This window comes from Eleutherodactylus coqui, chromosome 2 (assembly GCF_035609145.1).
Source record: "Eleutherodactylus coqui strain aEleCoq1 chromosome 2, aEleCoq1.hap1, whole genome shotgun sequence".
Classification (NCBI taxonomy): domain Eukaryota; kingdom Metazoa; phylum Chordata; class Amphibia; order Anura; family Eleutherodactylidae; genus Eleutherodactylus; species Eleutherodactylus coqui.
In genome coordinates, this window is record NC_089838.1 from 13,149,756 (window position 1) to 13,177,518 (window position 27,763).

The following is a 27,763-nucleotide window of genomic DNA, read 5'->3' on the forward strand; positions in this document are numbered from 1 at the left end:
CCTTAAGGGGTTAATGTAGTTTCCTCTGCTTTGGTCATCAATAGTGATGAGCAAACATTTGAAAAGTTAATTTTGCCTAAACTTTTGCAAAAGGTCCGGTTCTGACTGAATTAGTTCAAACTGAACTGGAAGTTCACTAAAACCCCTAGAACTGGGGTATAACACTGTCAAAGAACCCCCTATAACACGCAGTGTCATACAGGGCTTTTAGACCTGGTTTCCATTGGTCAAGTAACTTGGGGTCAGTACTTGACTTGTCGTCACATTTGCATGCTTGTGTTAATTTGACAACTTTCCCTAGTGACCTTGGCTCAGAAAAAAATTCCCTCTTTCCGCTGCTGTTCTACTTGCCTATCCACTGTCCTGGACACTTTCCTATCTGTTTACACAGGGAGAGTTCACGGTGAGCTCCTAGTTCGTGGGGAAGGAGTGGGTGAGCAGCGATGCTGTCTGCTTTACCATTCGACTCTCCCCACTGCTCGCCTGTTTACTCTACTGTCCCCTCAACCAGTTTGTTTACAGTGGTTGAGTGGTCATACTTTTACTAATTTACCTGCCTACTCAACCATCTACTTGATCAATGTAAACCAGGCTTTAGACCGTTTTATACACCATGTTCAGGACTAGTCTTAAGTGAATCAAAAAAGTAGAACCCTGTTTCAGATAGAACTTTGCCAAAAGTTCCGTTCAGCATGAACCCAAACCAAGATTTTAGCAAAGTCTGACCCAAACTCAGGTGTGGTCTACCGGCTAGAACCCCTCCAATCAGCTGTTGGAAGAGGCTGTAGTGCTCACTTGAGTGCCGTAGCCTCTTCTCAGACCAATGATGCTGTGTTCATTCATTATATTGCCTTTCAAAGGCTTAGTTACGTTCAAGTGAATGACATCAAGCTGCTATACCAGACACAGCCATTATGAAATGTATGGCACTGTGCCTGGTATGCAGTGAAGAGGCCATAGCCTATTCAAACTGCTGATCCTTGGGCATCCCAAGGGTCAGCCCTCTATGATTTAATAGTGATGACCTGAGGATGGGTCATCAGTATCCAACTCTCGCAAAGCCCCTTAAAAGTCACCAATATATTTGCTATATCTGTAGATGTCTGGTATTGAGTTCATCTGTAAAGTATATATTAACTGATTATGTTCAAAATAGGAACATAAAGCCATGAAGACTTTCATCAAGAACCTCGATGTTCTTCAAGAAGAAACAACTCGCCGCTTTGTGAAGACCTTGCTCAACAACAATCGGCCAGCACTACATGTTGGTCCTGGTATTCGAGGCTCACAAGTCACAGTTTATGGACTGGTCGTACATATGGCTGCTGTACTACTAAATGAGAACAATCGCCTTAATTTACCACTCAGAAACTTGTCTTTTTTCCCATCAAGAATGCAGGTATTGGAGTGTTGCAGAATGCTTTGGACATCCCTTCCTAAATAGTGATACATAATTAAGGGATGTTTTTTCATGTAATTATCTCTAGAATTCTTATTTGCCAACAATGCCAGAAGACGTGATGGTCTACGCCAGAAACGCCATGCGTGAGCCGTTGCAATGGTTCTGTAAGTGGAATTAATTCGGTAGTATTTCAGGGGTACTTGGTATGTGAGAGTGAATCTTCCTCATAATGTTTAAACGAGTTCTTCAGGATTAAAATTATCCCCTATGCACTGGATAATTTTCAGATTGGATGGGGGTCCATCTGCTAGGAACCTCACTGATCCTGAGAACAGAGATTCCCAAGGTTCCCACATGAATGAAGCAGTAGTTATGCATGGTCAGTCCATTCATTTCAATAGCTGCTCTTGAACACCATCCCCGACCAATCCACTGAAATGAATAGAGTGGCGATGCACATAGGGGTGTGGGGACCTTCGGAATCCCCGTTCTTGGAATCGGTAGGAGTCCCAGTGGTTGGACTCCCAGCGATCTGAAAGTTGTCACCTATTCTGTGGATAGCAGATAACTTTTCATCCTGGCACAACCTTTTAAAGAACTACAACAAGTGTGTAGAGCTGATTAATTCTATTACCTCTTGATAAATGTGAGTAATGTTAGCCTGTGTGTCTCGTTTCCCATAGGTTGTCCTAATGGCCATTATTGTGCAGTTGGTGAGGTGAGTTTTAATAGCTACTCCATTGTTAAAGTGGGGATTGCTTATTTTAAACGCACCATAGTAACAATTATAGTGTAAAAAATGTATAAAGTTGTTTTGTATTTTTTCTTTTATATTGTAGAACAGGCCCGGTTTTTTTTTTCCATCCGAATAAGATCACATCCCACCCCCCAATTACATAGTCTATTGTGACCCCTTTAATTTGGTTTATTAAGAGTATTCTGGCAATGGGATGCTTTTTTCAGTTTTTAACGCATCCACTGGATACGTGAAAACTGATAGGTCATGGGGGTCAGACTGTTGGGACCCCCACTGATCCAGAAAATGTGGGACACGTGTCTCCGCTATTTCACCGTTCAAGATATGTTGTCCGATTTATGTAGTGTAGTGGGAAATGGAGCTCCTGGTCGCACATGCACAGCGGCAACTCCATTCCTCCCAATAGTGCAGGCAGGTAGCTGAACGCTGTGCTCGACTTGGCTATTGTCTGCCCATTTAAATGAATTGGACATTGCCGCTCCATTCATATCAACGGGGCCAACAGAAATACCTGAGCGCTGTGTTCAACTATCTCTGTCTTCTCCATAATCTCAGTGGGGCAGACAGATTGCCATGCACAGAGCTTGTAATGAGTCGCTTATTAATAGCCTCATGTCTCCAGAGCATCGCTCACAGTGCGGCCGCAGATGGAGGTCCACACGACGAGACTTGATCAGCACCTCCACTGCATGCAGCACAAGAAAGTGCTGTGTAATTCAGCAGAGGCCACTGATGGACAGTTATGGTCACGTGCCACTCAGGGGTTGTATTTAGGATGGCAACTTTGTACAGGCAGTGCTTCTCACGGGCATTGGCGCTTTTCTGAAGATATGAGGCTATTAAGTTACATGGTTTCCGGCCTGTCTTTAAAATTCTATATTAGTGCCCAACCCCTTTTAAGGCTGAGCCATGTGCACCGAGCACGTATGGTAGTGAGAGCCAAAGTCTCAGCATGCTGCCATAGAGATTCCCCCGGTGCCGTATGTATGGATATACAAAATATGGATATATTCTCCCCTACAAGCAATGGTTCTAGGATAGAGTACCTCTTGCCAGATTTTATTTATTCTCTTTTGTGGTAAGGTTTACACACCGTTGACCGTTTAATCCCACATTTCCAGGAGAAACAGAGGAATAAAGTACCTCCTGATTTATTGTTTTATGGGGGATGCAAGGACTGAGTAACCACAGGCATCGGGGCGCCAACAGACCCTCTTCCATCACAGGATTGCTTATTCTGTTGCTTACATTGTGAATACTTTCATGTGCGCTCCAATTTTTTTTTTCAGTGCGGTCAGCCGATGCAAGAGAGTCGATGTGTGGACTGCGGAGCTCCCGTTGGAGGGCAAAATCATTTACCTCGTCCAGATTTCCAGAGAATTCAGTACGCTTTTTCTTTTTCCAATAGAATTACAAGGACTATCTTTTACAAATATCACTTTTATTGTGTTTCATTAAAAGCGTTGTGTCAAGATGTGCAACACCCCTGAGAATGTGGGGTTCAGGGCAATCAGCCTGTACTGGTAAAAAGCGCGGACAGGGGAAATGTAGTGTTACAGAACGGCCATTCACATGAATGTCCCTTCTCTAATAACGGGATGATGGAAGGTCCGCCAGGATGGGAGCCACTCAGAGACAAATTAGTTGTAACGATGTGAGCATCCCTGTTAGAATAGTTTTTGCCTGTGTGAGGGTGCTAGCAGTAGTAACCCCAGGTATAATGGTGGTACCAGTAATGACATGGGAATAGTAGAATCTCAGCACAAATCGCACTGCAGTACCAGTCCTATCCTGCAGGAATAAGGAAAGGCAGCAATACATAACAAAACTGCCCATTGGAAGTCAGATTCAGGGAGATAAGGAATGGTAAGAATAGCTGAAGGAAGCAAATGCATAACTAAGACTTTGGTGGTGGTGGTCCATTAATATATGAACATTATAATATTGTCTTTCTGTGGACGCCATAACTGAATTATTAATCATTGTTGGCAGTAGGCATGTCTTATATGGGGTATTGTGTATTTCACACCTCTTTTCGTGCTTTGTGACAGGCCGAATAGCTTCACATGACTTGTACCTAATTTGCTTTACATGACTGATTACAGTAGGTTCAGCAGTAGAGAGAGGTGTGTGATTACAGTAGATTGTCCGCTCAGCACCATGTAACATGGGGGAATGGTCACTTTTTTTAGCATCTACGTTGGGGAAGTTTTCATGTATGTTTTTCCACTACACATAAACAGGCAGGACACGGATCGGACACAGACTGGACACGTCTTGGGATCTCCAGAACGACAAGGAACAGTTATAGCTCCGGACCGAGATCTGCCGGCGCCTGCGTTCATTTTACTGAGGCTGGTGACACATATGGCTATGTTCCTGGGGTCAGAAGAGGACTTGCAGGTACTTATCGGAAAGTTGGCTCTGTGTGCTCTACCAGAGAGAGCGTCATATATCGCGGTGTGTATATTTGTAAAGGAGGCCGGATATGTTTCCCTGACCTAGCGGCATGTAGAGACAAATCTCATCCGCTGTTTTCTTCTGTAACAGAGTCTGATGCTCATTGTGAAGCCGCCTCCTCCAGATGTTAGAAGTTTCCTTTTCCGTCACATAGAAAAAGATCTAGAATATCTGAAGAACACTCTTGGTAAAAGTGCAGATGACACCACGACCATCGTACATTTGGTACTTTGTCAGATGCTGAATCCTGACCAGCGTGGGCAGTGTAAGTAGATGCTCTGCTGTATCTTACATTTGTTTAGCACAGAGTTTCTCAACTCCAGTCCTCAGGACCCAACAGTTCATGTTTTCAGGATATCCTGTGGTAAGAAGACCGGTGGCAATGTCTGAGGCACTGACTATAATTACATCACATGTGCAGCACTGAGGAAATCCTGAAAACATGTCCTGTTGGAGGTCCCGGAGGACTGGAGTTGGGAAACACTGGTCTAACACTCTAGAAAATGTTTGTAAATCTTGCTTTTTATTTGGCATTCTTTGTGGCCCTAAGAAGTAGTGTTTAGATGCTTGTTTGAGGGTTCTGCTGAACCTTTTCTGGTCCAAAGACTGCATGGTCAGATTGAGTTTTACTGCGGCCCTTGAGATTGGTTCAAAAGGGTATTCCCAATTATGACATATTAGTATATGTCATAAATGATCGACAGTTGCTGGTACCATTTCTGGAACTGCCAGCCAGTAAAGTATATGGTTGAGGCCTCCGACACAGTAGTGTATTTGCTCCATGTGCTTTCATGGACAGCTTATAAACCGATTATAGCCTATAGGGGTTTGCACACTGCCGATGGTCCATGAGAAGAAACTCATCTCATATCCTATTCTTGTCTATGTAGCGGATGAGAATTATGACACACAAGCGCTTGTCGATGTTCAGGCCGTCCGTATATCAGACAGGTGTCAGTGCAGTGCCAATGCAAGTTGTGCCCAAGCATCTTAGGTGCAACTCTAACACACAAGAAGTGTGTGGGAGGCCTAAAGAATACATTCTTGTAACCAGATGGGTGTGATAGATGAGATTCGTAACCCGTAGGCTTATTTAACATTGAGTTCTGTTTTTTTTCTGCATGGCACGAGAATGTATGTTTATTCAATCGTAAGAAATTGGAGTCCTTAATGACATATTTTGGCAGAAACTAAAGAATTTTTATTTTGCCGCCCCCCCCCCCTCCTTTAACCCTCTAGTGATCAAGCCAATTTGCCTCCTTTTTTATGGGACCAGTTGTATTTTTGTGTACATATAATGTATTGTATAATTTTTATTAAAAAAATCTAGGAGGAATTGAGGGAAAAAAGAAAATCTGCCATTTCCTTTTTGAAATCCATTTTTACAGCGTTCAGTGCGCAAAATAAAGAATATGCCAACGTTATTCTCTGGGCCAGCACAAATCTGGAGATGCCAAGTTTCTTTGTGTTTTTTTTTGTCTTTTGCTATTTTTATACATCAAAAACCCTATTTGTTTGTTTAACGATCTGCTTGTGTGTTGCCGTATTCCAAGAGCCAGAGCATTTTAATTTTTCCATCATAGGAACTCTATAAGTCCTTGTCTTTTGCAGAATGAACTGAAGTCTTCATTTATCCAATTTTTGGGAACATAAAATTTTGGCTGCATTTTCAAATCTGCAATGCTGGCATGTTTTTTATTCGTATTTTTAACAGCGTTGACCATGCAGTATAAATAATATATAAATGGTAAATTAATTCTGCAGGCCGGTACGAGTATGCCAACATCAAACTTTCATATATATATATATATATATATATATATATATATATATATATATATATATATATATATAATTTATTTTTTTGTATTGCTGCTTTCAAAGACCCCTAACATTTGGTGCTGTGACAGGGTCTTTTTTGGGGTTTTTTCTGCATGCCAAGTTGCACTCTTCAATAGCACCATTTGTTGATCCATGCAAGGTTTTTATCTATTTCTATGGCGAGATTGGCAAAATGAGCTATTTTCGCCAGATCTCTTGTATTCTCTTTGTCATGAAGTGCGCTGCGTGGGTTAAATAATGTACTAACTTTATTCTCTGGGTCATTACGAATGTATTAATTAAGAATTTTTTATATACACATAGTAAAGCGAGAAAGGTGGGGTGTTGACGTTTTTATTACTAATTTTTTAACTTTTTATTGTTGCCCCACTAGCGGACTCGAATCCCACCATATTTTATCACCTTATCATAGAATACTAGACTATATTGGAAAAGCCTATGCAGCTCAGCCAGGAGGCTTCTGTAGCGGGCAGACCCAGAGGTAATATTGAAGCCTGTGGGTGCCATAGCAACCCCTCAGGCCCCTGCCATCTCATCCCGTGGGTCTGATGGGTGAAAGAGGGACCCCCCGCTTTCTGTCAGCAGTTTACATGCAGCGTGTAAAGGGTTAATGTGCCAATACAAATTGTTTGTGTGGACGAATACCAGCTGTAATGTAATATAAGGAAGACAAGTGTCTAAAGAGGATGTCTAACGTGACCAGCAGGTTGTGCAAGAACGGTCGTGTAGCTTTAATACATTTGACACAATTTGCAGCATTTTTCTCCTACGCATAAATTTCAGCATCCGACAACGTCTAATAAGTCTCCATTGATGCCCCCAGGGCCTGTACAATCTGATGAAGTTTGGTCAAGAAAAGAAATGAGAAACAGTTGGGAGAAGCACTTTGCATCAATTGTCATTGGACCTGTGATAAAGGTAAAAGTCCTCAACCTTTCCAGTATGGTAATGCTAGCCATACACAGGCTGAAGCATATGGCGAGTACAGATGTAGCAAAGTGTAAAGGGATTTTACTGCAAGAAGCGGACAGCGCCGTACATTGTGCAGTGCCCCGTCTTGGTACTGCAGGCTGAGTCCTATTGAAGTAAATGAAGCTCAGCCTGTAGTACCTACGCAGGTGGCCGCGCAAGATATGAAGTTGTCTGCTGCTTGCAGCAAAACGGCTAGATGTGTGACAACCCCTTTATGGGTCCTTTTACATGGGATGTGTCCCAGCAATAATCGCTACTATGCTTTCACATCGGAGCGAGGAGTGGTCCATGAATGGAGGTGGAGCAGGCTGGAGATCACTCGGGTTGCACACAGGATGCCGTTGTTAAGTGACCCATGACCTGTTTGCACAGGCCAATCGTCGCCTGAGTTATATGACTACAGAAAGTGAACAATTAACATATTTCCGTTTTGTCATTCGGTCACTGCTGGCATTTACAAGTGACAATTACACTGGGGAACAAAAAACTTTTTTTTTCATGGTGCCTAGAATTTTAGACCTTTTTTGGGTCTTTTTGTGCCGCTAATTCCAAAAATCCCATCCATTTCGTTCTAGGAGCTTTAGTTTTTGATATATTCCTGATGCTATTATCTATTTTTGCTATGTTTACTTTATTTTCCCGCCAGTATTTGCTTAGGCTAAATGCCCACGGGCGGATATTCCACAGCAAGATTTCACACACAATTTCCGCCGTTGCACTCTGACATAGGAATGCATGGGTTTATGTAATCCTTTACAGACAGCCGCAGCTTTGATCGCGGGAAAGTCGCGCAATAACAAATTTGTGGGTTGTCCTATTTCCGTGCGAGCCTTGCAGAGGCTTGCACTGCCGCGTCAACGCTGACACGCTGGCTCTGCACTGCGGCTGTGCGCCACCAGGCACATCCGTAGAGCACAGTGAAGACACCCGACAGGTAAGCTGCGAGTCACTGCAAGGGCACAGGGTCGCATCCCACTGCAATAATCTCGCAGTCGGAAACCGACCCGGCCATCTGCATTCACCCTTACTATTAGTACATATCATACATATTGCAACCGCTGCACAGCAAACTTGGGTTGATGAAACAATGTGTAAAGACATGGAAGAGAAATGGTTCACCAAATGGGAACACCAAAAATAGTGTCTCCAGTGTTATTGTTCGGATCCCTGCAATGAACGATTATTGTAAATCAGTGTAAAATGTAACCTAAAGGCCATTTAGACACAACAATTATTGCTCAAAAGATGTCGCTCAAGCGACTTTTGAGCAATAATCGGTGTTGTTTGCAGTCCAAGATGATCGCTCAAGATAAGCGATCACCTTGTGCTGCCAGCAGAGGATGCAGAAGACAAGCGGGTGTCCCCCCTTGTCTTCTGCATCCAGCTGTTTTCTGCACGGAGCGCTCAGCTGTATAGCATCCATGCGCTTCGTGCAGAGGGTGCAGAAGACAAGCAGGGTGTCCCCGCTTGTCTTCTGCATCCAGTTGTTTTCTACACGGAGCGCACAGCTGTTATACAGCCGAGCGCTCCGTGCCAGCTTTGGAGAACACAGCTGGACCGCTGTGTTCTTCATACCTAGCTGTCATCACTGAGCAGGATACAGCTGAAACAATAGTATCAGCTGTATCCCGCTGTGAATCCCTGATAAGGCTCATCGTTGTCTTTTAGCACACTGAAAGAAAACTATCAGCGACGGCTTAACAAAAACTAACAATGTCAGTGCAGGTACACACAACTATTATCGCTCAAAAGATGGTTTTTGAGCGATAATCGTTGTGTCTAAATGGGCCTTAACCCAACGCTGATGACTTGCTGCAGCAACACAACGAAAGCTATTGAAAAGGCAAAGAAAAAGTTAGCATAAATATTCTCTTATTCAGAAGACGATCATGAAGCCGATGTATGATAAAAAGGACAAGCTGCTCTATATTCAATCTGTGCCATTACCTGTCCACATTAAAGGACAGCCAGAGGACCGGTTTCAGCCCTTAAACAGAGCCGTGACCACCTAACTGGGTGCTAAAAGTGCTTCCCTCTTATAGAAAGTATGCTTGTCATCAGAACCAACAGCTGAACATTAACACCTAGAGTGCTGGACTCAATTAATAAACTGCAATGTATAGAGTATGTATAATCATGCTATTAACCCCTTGAGTGGCACGCCCGGAAGTTTTCCGGGATGAGCTCCTCTGCCCATAGTGACATAGCCCGGAAGATTTCCGGGCTATGTATCACTATGGGAGCTGCAGAGCACAATGCCACAAGCTGTGACAGTGTGCTCTGCCTGCACAGACCCACACAGAGCAGTGCAAGGGCTTTGAAAAACCAGCAGAAGATATTGCCGATGTGCCGGCAATCTGCTTTGTTTACAGGTTGCCATAGAGACCATCGGCTTGTCAGAAGCAAGCCGATGGTCTCTGTGGCAGGGAGATCTTGGTGCTTGTCTGTCAGAGGACAGCTAGGTACTAGCTCTTACAGCACAGATCAGAGAAAACCTCCGATCTCTGCTGTGTTAACCCTTTACATGCTGCAGTCTATGTGACTGCAGCATGTAAAGGGCTGTCACTGCAGCATGTAAAGGGCTGTCCCCATCGGACCCCCGGAATGTGATCAGGGGGTCCTGATGGGTCCCTGTGGAAGTCCCCTAAAGGGACAAAAAATTAAAATTAAAAAAAAAATTAAAAAAAAAAAAGTTACCAATTATAAAAAAAAATAATAAAAACACTTGTCTCCCTTTACTTTGTAAAAAATCAAAAATACAATCACACATGTGGTATCCATATGTCGTAATGACCCAGAGAAGGAAGTTAATACATTATTTAACCCCTTAATGACATGACCCCTTTTTTTCTTTTTTCCCCATTTCTTTTTTTCCTCCCCCCTGTTTAAAAAATCACAACTTGTCCCGCAAAAAACAAGCCCTTATATGGCCATGTCAATGGAAAAATGAAAAAGTTATGGCTCTTGAGACGCAACTGCAAAATTAGTTGAAATTCAATGATTAGACCATTTTAAAAAACCTGCCCTGGTGGGCACGACAGGGTGGTAGGAAACCCGCCACTCAAGGGGTTAAACAGCCAATTCATATTCCTATTAGTTATGCATATAAATATATTATATATATAAACAAAAGTATACAATATATAAATATACTTATTACTGAAAAAGGTTAGACAGATATTTATCTCATGTGATCCTGTTTGTGATCCGACACAATAAATCGCTTTAACCCCTTAATGACGCGGCCTATTTTGGCGTTGAGGACCAAGCGATTTTTTTTTTTTGGTATTTTTCCATCTCCATTTTTCAAAAGTCATAACTTTTTTATTTTTCCGTGGACGCGGCAGTATAAGGGCTTGTTTTTTGCGTGGCTATCTGTAGTTTTTATCGGTGCCACTTTTGGGTACATAGACTATATCGTAAAATTTTTATTTTTTATTTTAATGATAGCAGGGAGAGAAAACGCATCAATTCTGCCATAGATTTTTTATTTTTTTTTTTTTTTTTTTACAGCGTTAATCATGCAGCATAAATGACACACTAAATTTTTTCTGCGGGTCGGTACGGTAACAACGATACCAAAATTGTTATTTTTTTTTTAGGTTTTTACACTTTTTTGCAATAAAACACCATTTTTTTTGGAAATCTTTTTTTTTTCTCTATAGCTGCATTCAAAGTCCTTTAACTTTTATTTTTATATGTACAGAGCTCTATGAGGGCTTATTTTTTGCGAGACGAGCTGTAGTTTTTATTGGTACCATTTTGGGGAATGTACGGCTTTTTTGATCACTTTTATTGCCTTTTTTGTGAGGCAAAATGCTAAAAATTAGCATTTTGCCTTTGTTTTTTAGCGTTTTTTTAAACGCTTTTTATCGTACAAAATAAAAAGCATGTTCAACTTTTTGTATACGTCGTTACGGACGTGTCAATACCCAATATGTGGGGTTTTAATTTTTTTTTCCCCCTTTTTTTATGCTAATATTAGAAAAAGCATAAAAAGGGTTTTTTTTTACATTTTTTTTTTTTTACATTTTTCTTTTTTTTACACTTTTCTTTTCTTTTTTTTAATACTATTTGAGTCCCTCTGAGGGACTTACAGCACTGTACCGATGATCGCTGTTATAAGGCATGGCAGAGCTACTACTCTGCCATGCCTTATTGCTTGTACAGCGATTATAGGCACAGGCAATACAGGACGCCGGTGTCTGGCGTCCTGTTGCCATGGTGACAGGCCGGGCTCTCGCGATGACATCGCGAGAGCCGACCGGAGACACAGAGGGATCGCGATCCCTCTGTGAACTCTTTCCCTGCCGCGATCTACTTAGATCGCGGCAGGGAAGGGGTTAACAGCGGGGGGCGCATCTCCGATTTCCCCCCGCTGTTGCAGCGGGACGCCGGCTGTGACTGACAGCCGGGTCCCGCTGCGGGATAGCGTGAGATCTTATGTGATCCCGCGCTATCTCCAGGACGTACCGGTACGTCCTGTTGTGGGAAGGGGTTAATGTACCTCACTTATCAAAATTATGCAGATCAATAAATAGCAATATGCTATATTAATAGACGTATAGCAGGTCTGATTTTACATTAAGCCCTTCGGGAAAACGAGTCCGAAGGGTTATGATTAGAGATGAGCGAGCGTACTCGGCCACGCCCCTTTTTCGCCCGAGCGCCGCGATTTTTGAGTACTTCCGTACTCGGGCGAAAAGATTTGGGGGGCGCCGTGGGTGAGTGGGGGGTTGCAGCGGGGAGTGGGTGGGAGAGGGAGAGAGAGAGGGCTCCCCCCTGTTCCCCGCTGCTACCCCCCACTCTGCCATGCCTCCCCCCGGCGCCCCCGTATCTTTTCACCCGAGTACGGAAGTACTGGAAAATCGCGGTGCTCGATCGAGTAATTACTCGAAACTAGTAGGTTCGCTCATCTCTAGTCATGATCCAGAAAGCTTCTCTTTAAAATTTGATTTTGATCTACATCTAATTTTCTGTGGTTTTTAACCTTTTCGATACCATAGAACGAGAAAGTTTCTGTCCTTCCCTGATGTGTTTGGATAAAGTGTCGTCCCGCCTCTGAGCAACTCACACTACCATTTTTAATCTGTCTCAGGTCTTGACTTATACTAGTTTTTATTTTGTGCATAGTACAACCTACATATTTTACATTACATTTGTTACATGCAATAACATAAATTATATTTTTTGAATTGCAATTTATATCATTTTTTATGCAGTATTTCTTAGAATTCTGACTATCATAAAAATATGTACCGTATTTTTTGTGCTTTATTGCATACACCGCACCTTGGCAGGCCACATCTATAAAAACTCTTATGCTGGGTCCAAAGCCCCCGATTTTTTTGTGGGTTTTGAAATAAACTTGGAGATTAAAAATTACCCAGATATTTGTTTTTTCGAGGTATGCATAGCACTCCTTTACTCAGAAGTTTATTTAATGAATTCTCCTGTTGCAGGATAGGCAGATAATCAAAAAAATAAATCCCTGATTTTGTAAAAGTCCCTACTATAAGGGGTAGAGAATGCTATTTGATCAACATCTGACTCTTTTTTTTTTTTTTTCTCTCCCTGTTTTTATCTAAAAAATCATTGTGGGTATATTTATTAGCTTTTACTCAATAATGAATCAGTATAACCCCGTTTTTTAAGGTTGTCAAAAATTAAATCTGTTATTACTTTAAATTCCTCATTATTGGAGCAAGCCCGTTTTGCCCTAACTATTTCTCCATAAGGTATGGCATTTTTCACGTGTCTAGGGTGGGCACTGCTCGCGTGTAGAATTGTGGGTTTATTGTAGAACGATGATTCTATGCATGCTAAATCTGAATTCCCTCTAAGGGTGCATTCACACGACCGTATATCGGCTGGGTTTTCACGCCGGCCGATATACAGCGTCTCTCTCTGCAGGGGGGGGAGGCTGGAAGAGCCGGGAGCAGTGCTCTGAGCTCCCACCCCCTCTTCGCCTCCTCTCCACCCCCTCCCCACCCCTCTGCACTATTTGCAATTAACTCCACCCCCGTCTCACCTCTCCTCATTGAAAATAGTGCACGGGGGTGGAGAAGAGGAAGAGAAGGGACGGGAGCTCAGAGCACTGCCCCCGGCTCTTCCAGCCTCCTCCCCCTGCAGAGAGAGACACCGTATATCGGCTGGGCATGAAAACCCAGCCGATATACGGTCGTCTGAATGCACCCTAAGAGTGAGATCCAAGAAAGAAATCGTGTCCTTATGATGACTGACAGTGAAGCTCAGGTTGCATTCGTTCAGATTAATATAATGCGTGAAATCTGACAATTTTTTTGTTACCTCACTGTCACTATCACTACCATCATCCCAGATGACGACCATGTCTTCAATGTATCATGCATACCACACCACATGGATAAAGAAAGGATTACAGTCAGAATACATGAAAAGCATTTCCCACCAGCTCATCATAAGAATAGCGATGGCTGGGGAGAACTTCGACCCCATAAGGGCTCCTGAAATCTGAAGATAATACTCTGATCATCAAAAACAAAAAAATTATGAATAAATAAAAATTTAATACATCTGAGGATAAACTCCTTCAATTCAACTGACTATTGGCTATATGTATTTAAATGATAACGGACTGCTTGTATAGCCACGTGGTGTGGTATGCACGAATACAAATTGACCACATCACACGTGACCCATCGGTAACTAGGCTTCCAAATCACCTTTTCGATAAATTGCGAAACACTTTTGCTATCTCTAAGATAGCCCGGTATCCTACTGACTAGAGGTTGCAGGGATCGATCCATCCACGAGCTCAAAGGCTCACAGGGTGAATCAATCCCTGCAACGATAGGACAAAGAGGAGGGGGAAATTTCCTCTTGTGAATCTTAGGGAGACCATGAAAAACTGGAATGGAGGGATTCCTTGGACAGAGATAATCAACCTCTCTCTCTCTTAGGATCCCAATGTCCATTCCATCTCTTAATAATTTAGACAAGTTACTCAAACAGTCTTTTATGGGATTAGATTTCAGTTTCTGATATGTGGTATTATCATCCAAAATATTTTTTATCAACCTTGAATGAAGGTCAGAATCAAGGATACCGATGTTACCACCCTTGTCCGATTTTTTTTATTTATTTTTTTATCGTTACCCTAAGTTCTTATTTTGTGATAGATTTCTCAGCTCTCTTCTTTCGTTATGAGACAAATTATTCTTCACCTGAATTACATGTTTCTTTTTCTCATATAGTTTAGTAAGGTCCCGTTCAAGAACAAATTGGGAATCATCCATCGCCTTGACTCTCGAACTCATCGGATAGAATGTTGGGTTCCTGATGGGAAACTTTGTCTTATCAATTAATTCATCATCTTTCCGTTCTTCTGAACTTTCTTGTTCTAGTTGGTTTCAATTAATTAGAGCTATGGTGTCTTTGAAACCTCTTTCTATAAATTCACTTTCCTCTCTCCCGTCACATCAAGAGTATTTTTTTCTGGTGATATTTTCCGAAGTTAAACTTTGCTACATCTTTACCTTAAGCCTTTTCGGAAGTACTTTGTATGGGCATACAGTCAGCCATTGACTCGCATTGTAGGGAAAACCTATATACCCCAGGGAATTTTTTTAAATTTTTTTTTTATTGTTCCTTTGTTTTGGAAAGCATAGTAGACACATACCAGCCCAGCATATGCCGTGGGTGCACTCTTTGGGCATATGGTGGGAGCACGCTCTCTTTGGGCATATGGTGGGAGCACGCTCTCTTTGGGCATATGGTGGGAGCACGCTCTCTTTGGACATGTGGTGGGAGCACTCTCTTTGGACATATGGTGGGTGCACTCTTTGGGCATATGGTGGGCGCGCGCTCTCTTTGGACATATGGTGGGCGTGCGCTCTCTTTGGACATATGGTGGGCGCACGCTCTTTGGGCATATGGTGGGTGCACGCTCTTTGGGCATATGGTAGGAGCATGCTCTTTGGGCATATGGTGGGAGCATGCTCTTTGGGCATATGGTGGGAGCACGCTCTTTGGGCATATGGTGGGAGCACGCTCTTTGGGCATATGGTGGGCACGCAGGAGCCTATGACATTTACCCTGTGAGGCCACAGTGAGTACTCTAATCAATAAGGAGGGATCCCAAAAAGGCCGTCCTTCTATTACCTGCATAGCATAACAGTTTTTTGTTTTTTTTTCATATGTTGCCACTTCATGAATAATTTATCTTTCTGTGATTTATCATTATCACTTTATTTTTTGTGTGACTTACCTTTTATATCTTTTGAGTGATTTTAATTGTTTTTAATACATGCAGAGTCTAGATAAAGATCTCGTGACCGTGAACCAGTACATTAGCAGAGATGAGCGAATAAGCTCCAACCCCGTAGTAAGGGTTGTGTATGGTGACCCCTTAATAAGCGGAGAAAAACTGGAATTGCCACAGAACAGTCATGTACATTGTTCCAAAATATGGAGTTGCAGAGAAAGGATCTCCATAGAGTATTTAATGCACATCATCCAGCAGAAAGATGACAAGGATGATCTGCCACTACTATGGAAGTTCTTGGAGAAGGTACGTTTTGTGTTGATGGACTCCTTGTAAACGATTGGTCAGACTTATCACCTTATTGTTTGTTTTAAGTTAATTGCAGTTTCTGAATGGATAGGAGCTCAAACATGTGCTGCCACCTTTAGCGTTCACATATTTACAAGTAATACTGTTTTTCATTCAATGATATACATCTAAGGCCACCTGCAGATGGGCGGGTCGGATCTGGCGGCGAGGATTCTCGGCGCGGGACCCGACCCGAGCGCCTGCAGGGACCAGCGCGTACTAGCCCGCGGCTCTGGCTGTTTGATGTGCCGGGCAGCCGGTGCATGCGCAGACCGGAGCCGGCGGCGGGTTAGTGACATTTCTGTGCGGGGCTCTGCGAGCCCCAAACAGAAGTGGAACATGCCGCGGTTTGTTTGCCACGCGAGATTTCGCGCGGCCAAACCGCCTCCGTCTGCATAGGATTGCGCTTGTTAACGCAATCCTATGCTGGCTTCCAGTGGCGGAAATCCCATGGAAAATCCTGCCGCGGAATTTTCGCTCGTGTGCAGGCGCCCTATAAGTTCCAATACAGTACTAAGGCTAGCTTCTGATGACCTGTCCTTAGGTTAGTTCATCAATAGTAGATTTATAGGGGTCTGCTGTCCAAGATGTCAGCACTTAACCATTTCCCTGGATCAGTGTCTTTGTATACGGAGCTGTTTTGCTGCCAGAAGCAGAGAGCTCCATATATTGTACAGTGTTGATACTGCAGCCTGAGTCTCATTGAAGTGAGTGGGACTCGGCCTGCACATGGATATAGCTCTTTTCAATTAGTGGAAACAAGATGTAACATATATTTCTTTTGCCATATTTGCCACAGATCTGATGTGAATTCCATCCAGATTGAGAAATAACTCTGTGGCAAAAATTGGCTGCGTGAACATGGCCTAAGCAAAACGTAAAAAAAAGGCTTTGGTACGGTGTTGGCCAGTAGAGCAGAGTGTGATTATTCTCAGTAAGAGAAATCAAGTAATCTTGTAGATATGATAGCTTTGAATGGCTAACAAAAATACATGATGTAATAGCGAGCTTTCGAACCTACGCAGGGTCCTTCCTCAGGCTTAACCCCTTCCCGCCCCAGGACGTACTGGTACGTCCTGGGAGCCTGGTACTTCCCGCAACAGGACGTACTAGTACCTCCTGGGGATAGCGCGAGATCATATATGTGATCCCGCAACGGGAGCCGGCTGTCAGTCACAGCCGGGTCCCGCTGCAACAGGGGGGCATTGGAGATGCGCCCCCTGCTGTTAATCCCTTCCCTGCCGCGATGTAAGTAGATCACGGCAGGGAAAGAGTTCACAGAGGGACCGCACTCCCTCTGTGTCTCCGGCCGGTTCTCGCAATGTCATCGCTAGAGCCCGGCCTGTCACCATGGCAACAGGACGCCAGGCACTGGCGTCCTGTATTGCCTATGCCTATGATCGCTGTATGATCGCTGCCTTATGACAGCGATCATAGGCACAGTGCTGCAAGTCCCTCAGAGGGACTCAAATTGTGTAAAAAAAGAAAATAAAAATGTAAAAAAACCCCTTTTTTTAATGCTTTTTCTAATATTAGCATAAAAAAAGGTTAAAAAAAATTAAAACCCCACATATTGGGTATTGACGCGTCCGTAGCGATGTGTACAAAAAGTTGAACACGCTTTTTATTTTGTACGGCAAAAGGCGTAACAAAAAACGCTAAAAAACAAAGGCAAAATGCTAATTTTTAGCATTTTGCCTCCCAAAAAATGCAATAAAAGTTATCAAAAAAGCTGTACATTCCCCAAAATGGAACCAACAAAAACTACAGCTCATCTCGCAAAAAATAAGCCCTCATGGAGCTCCGTACATAGAAAAATAAAAAAGTTACAGGACTTTGAATGCAGCTATAGAGGAAAAAAAAGATTTCCAAAAAAAAGGGTTTTTATTGCAAAAAGGTGTAAAAACGTAAAAAAATATAAGAATTTTGGTATCGTTGTTACCGTACCGACCCGCAGAAAAAATTTAGTGTGTCATTTATGCTGCATGATTAACGCTGTAAAAAAAAAAATCTATGGCAGAATTTATGCGTTTTCTCTCCCTGTTATCATAAAAAAAATAATAGAATATATCGTAAAACTTTTATGTACCCAAAAGTGGCACCGATAAAAACTACAGTTCACCACGCAAAAAACAAGCCCTTATAAGGCCGCGTCGACGGAAAAATAAAAATGTTATGGCTTTTGAAAAATGGAGATGGAAAAATGCCAAAAATCACTTGGTCCTCAACGCCAAAATAGGCCATGTCATTAAAGGGTTAATGGAATAAATCTAAAGACGTATTTAATACATACATATGATCACAAGTTCCTGCCCTCACATGTGATCATGTGTATTTATTAAATTCGTCTTTAGATCTGTTCCATTATGCCTGACAAAGAACCCTGAGTAGGTTGGAAAGCTCGCTATAACATCATGTATTTTTGTTAGCCATTAAAAGGTATCATATCTACAAGGTTACTTGATTTCTCTTACTGAGAACAATCACAACACAAATGGCAGGCTGCTGTCGCACATGGGGTTCAGTCTAAACACTTCTCACATTTTTGGCTTCATCAGTTTATGGCTTCTGTTCCGTCGTCTCTTCAGCTGACATATCACCGCGTTGCTTTGTCTATTCTATGAGCAGCCCTGTGGCATATGATATAACATAATCCACTGCTGAATGTTCTCATAGGAAGCTGAACTAAAGATGGTGCGGTTCCTACCAGGAATCCTGAGTCTTCAGAAAGAGCTGGTAAAGAGTTTCCAGAACTGCAGAGATATCAAGCATGAAACCATACAAGACTTCTTGGACTCCATACCCTCTGGTACGTTTCTCCCTGTTTCTTATTTCTTCCGACGTCTACCATCACAGTAGTGTTGGGACACCCCTATATACACATACTGTATACTGTGGGCGCGGACACCATTTATCTAATGAGCATGGCTATATCCATGATGGCTTTGGACATTACTGTGGAGAGAATTTGTTTTTTCAAGAAGAAGACTATCAGATTCCGTGTAGTAATCTGAGCCCAGGAGAAATTCAAATCAAACCACTTATGTGGTATCAAATAATTTCTGCTTTATTCTGAGGTGGACAAAGCATATATAGCCTAAATGACATCATAGCAAAACGTATATACCTTCAAGATGGATAGAATATATGATAGGCTTAAGATAAAAAATGATTAACATAAGTTACACCTTCTAGGGTGTATCTATTACATACAATGAGACCACTATGAATTCAGGAGAAAGGAATGCATGTAATACTTTACAGACTTACCCCCTGTAGTGTGTAGCTTCCTGTCTATAGATATGCATACATGGGGGGTCTAGTAGACTATCATCTTTCCTGAGAAGACATGGAGGCCTAAAGAAGGGTTATATTTTAACCCTTTCACTACTCATACCAGTATCATGCTCTACAATGCAATATAGAATAATTAACTGATACATTGATCTACAATTTTCTTAACAATTACATCATTGCAGGGTTGCAAGCCATACAGAAATTCCTGCACCGTCTGTAGAAATGGCACACTTTTTTCCCCCAGTGTCCGTAAAAAAAATGGATTTTGTCAATGTTTTTTTTTTTTGGTATTTGAGAAAGGTATTATGACTGCAATGATCATCATGTTACAACTCACAGTAAATGCTGGTAATGAGTTTGTGTCCATATCTGACCTATAGGCACTTATGTTTATCATTCAGTATGGTTTTCCAATGTGTTCATAAAAGTTCTTGGCCGTCCATGATTTTTGGATACTTTGTCCAGAAAAAAAGAAAAACTCAGGATGGGTGACCCTGCACATTAGTCGTAATCCAAATATTATTTTGTTTCACCATACAGCGGGTGCGCAACATTTAATGAAGGAGCGGGTAGAAGATTTTCTCTTAACATGGAATAATTTGCGGTATTCCCTTCAAACTAATGGTAAGTGACTTGAAACAATAAATCTACTTATAACTACTGTATATACTCGAGTATAAGCAGAGTCTTTCAGCAATTTTTTTCATGTTGAAAAAGCACCCTCAGCATATACTCGAGTCAGGGAAGGGTTAAAAAACCCAAAAAACTCCATACTTACCTCCCTGGCGGAGTCTGTGTCCCCGGCGGCGGTGCAGCAATCTGAAAGAATCCTTCCCGCTGTCATTCCCCACTGTCAGCGCTGTGATTGGCTGTGAATAATCGAGCACCGGCTGTGATTGGCCAGCGCTTGATCCAATCACAGCACTTCCTTCCACAGTGCTGACAGCAAGGGATTTGAAAGCCGAGCAGGGAGATAACAGCGGGGAGAATTCTAAAGCAGTGGCAAGCTGCTTTAGAATTCTCCCCGCTGTCATCTCCCTCCTCGGCTTTCAAATCCCCCGCCATCAGCGCCGTGAATGATCAAGCACTGGCTGTGATTCACAGTGTATCGCAGCTCGGACGGCAGGGAATGACAGAGCCGAGCAGAGAGGACAGCAGGGAGAATAATAGCAGCTTGCGGCACCGCCGCCAGGAACACAGCTGCCGGCTGGGAGGTGAGTATGGAGTTTTTTTTGTTTACCCAGCATATACTTGAGTGATCGGCTGCTTGGGACCCTGGCCGATCAGCTGGTTGAGCGTTTTCTAGGAGCACTACAATATACGGGGATTGGAGCGTCAACCACTACAATGGGGTCAGAGCAGCAGCTTGTGTTTCAAGCCCTGTGTATTGTGAAGGTGACAGCGGACACCCAATCAGCTGATTGGCTGGAGTCCTGATTGGTCGATAGGTCATCAATAGTATTTCCTTGGAAAACCCCTTTAACCTGGAAAAGTCAGCTTCAGCTTATGTAGTTGTCTCACTGAGGGTCTGGGCAGTATGGACCCCTGGAGAAGGTAGCCACCAATCTGTTATCACTAGCCTTATAAGTAGTGTTCTGGAGTCCTTTTACATAACTTGATCTGAGCCGGGTAACGAGCATCGATGCCAATGTCATCATGTCCCTAATACAATATCTTTGTTGGCAGCACATTCCCAGTACGTTACATGGGCTGATCGGGCAAACAAATATTCCCATCCTATCGTGATCATCCGCATGTAAAAGGGCCTTTACTCGGGCAAAGTCCTAATGTGCAAACCTTGGGAATAGACAGACTGAATTACTGGGGCTCTGGTCAGTTAGAAATATTTTCCATAATGAAACTGTCTTATTGTTCCTGTTTTAGGTGAAATAAAACTACCGGATGACATATGTGACAGCGTCCTCACCAAGACTAGTAAATTCGCCTATCTTCTTCCCCGTCGGCAAGGAGATGGCTTATGCGCCACCGCACTCATCAGCTACCTCATTACTCTGCACAACAGTTTTATATATGCTCTGGCCAAACACACCAAGAATGACCAGAAGTAGGTTACATCGTTCTATTCTATGTGCGTTCTGCTGGTGAGCGGAGGCCAAACATCTAATTGTTGTAATCCTTGTGCTCAGGTATTCCATCACATCCTCTGAAGTAACCAATCTGCATGTCATCAACTATGAAATGGAAAAAGATTTAGTCCCCATAATCCTGTCCAACTGCCAGTACACCCTGGAGAGCGGCAAAGAGACCTTGCAAGAATTTGATCTCGGAAAGATACAACATCAAATTGCCTGCCGTTTTTTTCAAGGCAAACCTCTTATCAGGATGGTTGTAAGTAGCAGGATGAGTATCTGTGGGGTATCATCACACGTTTGGCCTTATGAACTTTATTCTGAATCCATTCTACACTGATGAAAACTTTCATCTACACTGCTCAAAAAAATGAAGGGAACACTTAAAGGGGTTGTCCCGCGCCGAAACGTTTTTTTTTTCTTTTCAATAGCCCCCCCGTTCGGCGCGAGACAAACCCGATGCAGGGGTTAAAAAAGAAAACCGGAGAATGCTTACCTGAATCCCCGCGCTCCGGTGACTTCTTACTTACCTGGTGAAGATGGCCGCCGGGATCTTCACCCTCGGTGGACCGCAGGGCTTCTGTGCGGTCCATTGCCGATTCCAGCCTCCTGATTGGCTGGAATCGGCACGTGACGGGGCGGAGCTACAAGGAGGCGCTCTCCGGCACGAGCGGCCCCATTCAGAAAAGAAGAAGACCGGACTGCGCAAGCGCGTCTAATCCGGCGATTAGACGCTGAAAATTAGACGGCACCATGGAGACGAGGACGCTAGCAACGGGACAGGTAAGTGAATAACTTCTGTATGGCTCATAATTAATGCACAATGTACATTACAAAGTGCATTAATATGGCCATACAGAAGTGTATACCCCAACTTTGTTTCGCGGGACAACCCCTTTAAATCACACATTGAGTCTTAATGAATGAAAGTTGAACATTTCCTCTCATCTGTGAAGAGAACAAGCCGTCAACGACGGACCTGCCAGTTCTGGTATTCACTGGAGAACACCAACCAAGCTTCATGATTCTGGCCAGTGACTGCAGGTCCTACTATAGAACGTCGGTCCCTCATGCCACCCACATGGCGTCTGTTCCGGACAGTCTGGTCAGTACATACAGACCAATAGCCCTGGAGGTCATTTTGTAGGGCTCTGGCAGCGCTCCTCCTGTCCTGATGCCCTTCTACGGCCCTGTCCAGCTCTCCGGATGTAACGGCCTGTGTCTTGGTACCTACGGCATCCTCTTGGGATCTTTCTGGGAGACACGTTAAACCTCCAACCTAGAGGAGTAGAGCTACTTGTACAATCTGATTGGGCTACAGGTAGCACCTCGTGCTTCTATTAGTGACAAGGAAACCAGCACAATGCAGAACTAGAGAGGAACTAGAGAGGTCAATAAGGAGAAGGAAGTGTTTCAATTCCCTTTATGAAGTTTCTCGTTGCCCCTCCGGCGCTCCTGTTGTTACTTTCATTTGCAACAAAGCAGGTGACATGGATTCACAATCACTTCTGCTTCCTGAATGGATGGATTGATGTCCCTGAAGTGTAAGTGACTCGGTGTTATGCTGAGATGCTAAAGTGTTCCCTTAATTGTTTGAGCAGTGTATTTGAATACTTCATCAATTGTGGGTTGGGTAAAACCTAACAACGCAATTAATAGATGTAAATAATGTTTTTTTCTGTCCAGCTTACTGTACTCAGGAGAATTGTTATATTGTGTAGGACCTCCTTTAGCCCATCAAAGTGCAGCAACTATATGTGGTGTTGATTCCATAAGTGGGCAGAAAACGTCTGGAGAGATGTTGAGCCATGCCATCTAGATAGCCACCCACAGCTCCATGGTATTTGTAGGTGCAGGATCTCGCGTGCAAATGAATCTCCCCCATTACATCCCATAAATGCTTGATTGGGCTCATGTTGTGGCGAATGTGCCGGCCTCCCCATTTGTAGGAACTCTGTATAATACTCCTTGAACCAATTCTGCACAACTTGGGCCTGGTAGGACACAGAAGACAAAGGTAGAGCTAACCCTAAGTCCAATTGCGTGGGGTGTCTCAAGTAGCCAGAAGTGAGTTCATAGTGTTGGGGTTTAAAGAAGAAGTGCTTCCAGTCCAGACAAAGCGCCCATCCTTCAGGAGAGGGCTTATAAGTATACTGGAGAGGAAAAAGTCTGCTAGCAACACATACTCCATTAAAACAGAGGATAGGCTAAATAGGATTAGCCTAAACTTCTCTTTTATTGGGTAAAGCCAAGCAAAGCGTGTGTTTCAGAGTTGAAAAAAAAAAACCCTCTTCCTCCACTACATGGGAGGGGGGGGGGGGCATGCTGCTTCTTTTAAAATGAAGGTGTCAGCTGTGTGTCCGTAAAAATAGAGTTGGACTGTGTTGTAAGAAAATAGTTGGATTGTCACGCAGTTGACACCTTCATTCCAGCAGTGTGCCCCCCAGTGTAGCTGAGGAAGTGGGCTTTTTTTTTTTTTACCCCAAAACGTGTCTCTTGCTGGGCTTTATCCAATAAAAAAGAAGCTTGGACTAATCCTATTTAGCCCACCATCTGTTTTAAGGGAGTTTGCGTCGCTACTAGACTTTCTTTTTTCCTGTCTGAACTTGGGCCTCATGTCATGGTGCATTATCCTGCTGACATATCCCATCATTGTTGGGGGTCCATTAAGACCATGAAGCTCTGCAAATATCACCAAGCAGTGAAACGTAGCGGAAACCAGTCAATGACGTGTGTTAGTGGACCAGTGGACCCAACCCAAGAGAACACTCCACACAAATACAGACCCACCACCAACCCGCCCCCCCCTAAACAATATTGCAATGGGAAACTCAATCTATAGCAGAATTTCTCTTTACTATGCTAGAATATTATATATAACATTACTATTTTCTGTTTTCGTATAAGAGCCCAACGCTGTTAAATCATGGGGACAGCCAGTGCTGTAGTATAAAGCATGTATATCTTGGGGATTAAATAATCCAGGAGAAAAAGACCACCAAGGAATTGTGTATTTGCATAAATATACCACATAACACAAACCTCTTGTCTTCTTATTTCCTGACACTTTAAGGGCCTACCAACAATTTTATCTACCCAAGATCGGAACTATGAAAACCTATTCATGGATGTACGGAAAAAGCTGGAACAGGTAGCTTGCAAGTAATAAGACCAGTAATGATGTATTAACATTATTAAAGCTACCTCCAAAAATAATGGATTTGTTTTCATAGATTCCATTACCAAACTCCGCAATAGCTTTCATAAGCAAAGACCTAAATACCTTCAGCGATGTCTGTGAGGCCATAAACCTGGTCGATATCATGCTGGGATTCTTATCAATGTCTGGAGGAGATCCAGAACTTTCCATTACAACGTACATTGAGAACGTCTTACAGATGAAAGACCAGAGCAGCGTTCATGTCCTTGAGGTAAGTAACCAACGCTAGGGAGTCTTCTGTGTATATATGTATGGAAACCTATGTTGTGTTCCAAAAATCAAGCTGGGGTTTAAAATGATTGCTTTTGGAATGAAACACAACAGACGCAGGAAAGAGGTGCCAAACAAAAGGCGAACTCTCCAATTTGTGTCGTAAAAGTCATGGTGGGGTATCAGAAGATTAAATGTTGCTGTACAGAACACTGTACATCTCAATACACATGAAGTAAATTAAAAACCAACTCAAATAGGTTTTTGCTCATGTTTATGGAAGTTATATGTGGGCGGTGTTGGTGGCTTAACAAGCATCTAAGGGCTTGAAAACAATGGAAGCCATCCGATCCGTGGCACACCGCAGCTGACACTGTGGACGTGCCGTGAATCCCGCGGAAAAGCAGGAGATTGAAAAAAAAATGTACTGTGCATGTCCGACAGCGAGCCATGAGGACTATGCACAGTACAGCGAACCCGGACATGGGGGGATCCATGCTGTTATGGGAATAATACCATATTCTGGATGAGTTCACTGTCTGCTCCAAATAAATTATAAGGAGAAGTAGGATGCATCCATTGTAACGGAGTCTGACTCCATGTTGGTCAATCATCAGTACACTTCTGATTTATTAGCATCAAAGTGGAAATGACACACCAATACACATGTACGCCCCCAACATCATAACAACTCATGATTGGTTCAGTATGTTGCTACTAAACTCGTAATTCCTAAGAAACTCAACTAGCATGGACTTTATCAATATCCCTGCCTGGCCCAAGAAATCCAAGAAAAGAGATAAGAAGCAGCCTCCCCTCATGAAGGTCGGCATCCCGGGTCTTTCTTGTAAGAAACACATCTGAAGACAGTGCTGTGGCTTGAGAGCTGTGTGTAGGAGTGTGTTGGAGATACCGCACAAGAGTCCCACTCACACTAGTGTACAATATTGAACCAGTTACCATTTAACTGCTAGCTATTTCCTAGGAAGGTAGGAATGTGTATATGTGTATGCATACATACATATATATACATACACACACAATAGAATACATATATTATTACTATAATAGCGCAGATGCCACTGCCGGCAAAACAGGTAAATAGGGCTCACTGGCTGCGGCTGGGCTGGATTCCATGTAGGATTCCCTGTACGGAATCCGACCCGCCGGTGAACATTAGGCTTTAGGGTATGTTCACAGCGAAGTCTGATGCAAACTTTTCTGTTTAAATCTCACCTCTAAAAACCACAGCTGAGCTGCGGATTTTTACCATGGCAATGCAGTTGTATGGCCGTGGATCACACTGATTCACCCCTTTCTAATGAGCAAATCCACGTGAAGAGACATGTCACTACTTTTATTCTGCAATCAAATTTAAAATTTGTATGAGGAAAAATCAATGTGTTGCTTATTCTGCGTCAAATTAGCATCCGCTTTTCCGCAGTGTGAACAGGACCTAAGTGGTATTCTACATTTTGACACAATTCAAGAACCTCGGGAGCGAAATCAGGAGTGACAGATTCAGCAATTTACCTGATTTGCTGTTTCAAGTGTTGAATGTTTTGGACATGAGCACCGTAGTTTGCTTCATATACCCCAGATCCATAGGTGCGGGAGCCATTGCTGCTATCTGCTCCTATGGAAATGTCTCACCAAGAAACTCTGTAACAATCCTGGCATAGTGAGGAGAAGCACTTGCTGAAGGATCATATTCCCATTAAATTAGGGGAATGAAAACCGTTCAAACAGGTCGAGGTAATTCTGTGATATCACAGCGCCTTTTACAAAGAAAAATGGGCGAATCACGTCATCTCTGACAAGAGCACGCCATACGTCAAGTATAGGGCTACTACAGACATGTTCAACACAGTCATGGGGGCATTCATTAGCCCATGTTCTTAAGTTGTGCCAGCCATGCTATGCTTATAGCCTGTGCTATTAAAGGAACACTCCAGTTAAAAAAATCTAGCATTACATACTGTTTATACTGTACTAGCTGATATACCTGGCTTCGCCCGAGTTAATCTGGTACGGGTGTTTACCTGTTTGCACAGAAAATTTTATGAAGTAGTGGTTACTTCAGAGGAACCGAGGAATAAAATATGTATACACATAAAGGAGCGTTAGATTCTCCTCAGGCTGCATGTACCAATGTACCTCTGCAGAATGTGCCCCTCCTCCCACTCGACTAATTTTTTTTTTCCCTTTAAAGTTAACGCCCCTTTTTATTTATACTTTCCCCCAGACTGGAGATTGCAGCCCCTTCTTAGCCTTAAAGGCTCCATGCCTGCAGTTCATGGCCACTTCCTTATGTACTTTACAGCCTTTCAGTATATACACACAGAGGTCAGTTAGATTCTCCTCAGTGTATATATACGCAGAAATCCGTTATATTCTTCTCAGTATGTATACCTAAAGGTGAGGTAGATTCTCCTTAGTATATACACATAGAGGGGAGGTAGATTCTCCTCAGTATATACACATAGAGGGGAGGTAGATTCTCCTCAGTATATACACATAGAGGGGAGGTAGATTCTCCTCAGTGTATACACATAGAGGGGAGGTAGATTCTCCTCAGTGTATACACATAGAGGGGAGGTAGATTCTCCTCAGTGTATACACATAGAGGGGAGGTAGATTCTCCTCAGTGTATACACATAGAGGGGAGGTAGATTCTCCTCGATATATATACACATAGAGGGGAGGTAGATTCTCCTCGATATATATACACATAGAGGGGAGGTAGATTCTCCTCGATATATATACACATAGAGGGGAGGTAGATTCTCCTCGATATATATACACATAGAGGGGAGGTAGATTCTCCTCGATATATATACACATAGAGGGGAGGTAGATTCTCCTCGATATATATACACATAGAGGGGAGGTAGATTCTCCTCGATATATATACACATAG

The 27,763-nt window shown here is 43.0% G+C and overlaps 1 protein-coding gene across 1 annotated transcript in view; it reads left to right on the top strand.

Annotated features, from left to right (window-relative positions):
* Positions 1-27,763, top strand: part of LOC136611106 (E3 ubiquitin-protein ligase RNF213-like) — a 142,123-nt gene that overhangs the window by 109,044 nt on the left and 5,316 nt on the right. The window contains exons 42-55 of the mRNA XM_066590379.1: positions 1,157-1,399; positions 1,488-1,566; positions 2,086-2,120; positions 3,449-3,543; positions 4,403-4,562; positions 4,710-4,884; positions 7,285-7,379; positions 15,727-15,984; positions 18,703-18,835; positions 19,864-19,947; positions 21,208-21,388; positions 21,471-21,672; positions 24,487-24,564; positions 24,647-24,844. Coding sequence (XP_066446476.1) covers positions 1,157-1,399; positions 1,488-1,566; positions 2,086-2,120; positions 3,449-3,543; positions 4,403-4,562; positions 4,710-4,884; positions 7,285-7,379; positions 15,727-15,984; positions 18,703-18,835; positions 19,864-19,947; positions 21,208-21,388; positions 21,471-21,672; positions 24,487-24,564; positions 24,647-24,844 — 2,016 coding nt within the window. The remainder of the gene's footprint in view (positions 1-1,156; positions 1,400-1,487; positions 1,567-2,085; positions 2,121-3,448; positions 3,544-4,402; positions 4,563-4,709; positions 4,885-7,284; positions 7,380-15,726; positions 15,985-18,702; positions 18,836-19,863; positions 19,948-21,207; positions 21,389-21,470; positions 21,673-24,486; positions 24,565-24,646; positions 24,845-27,763) is intronic.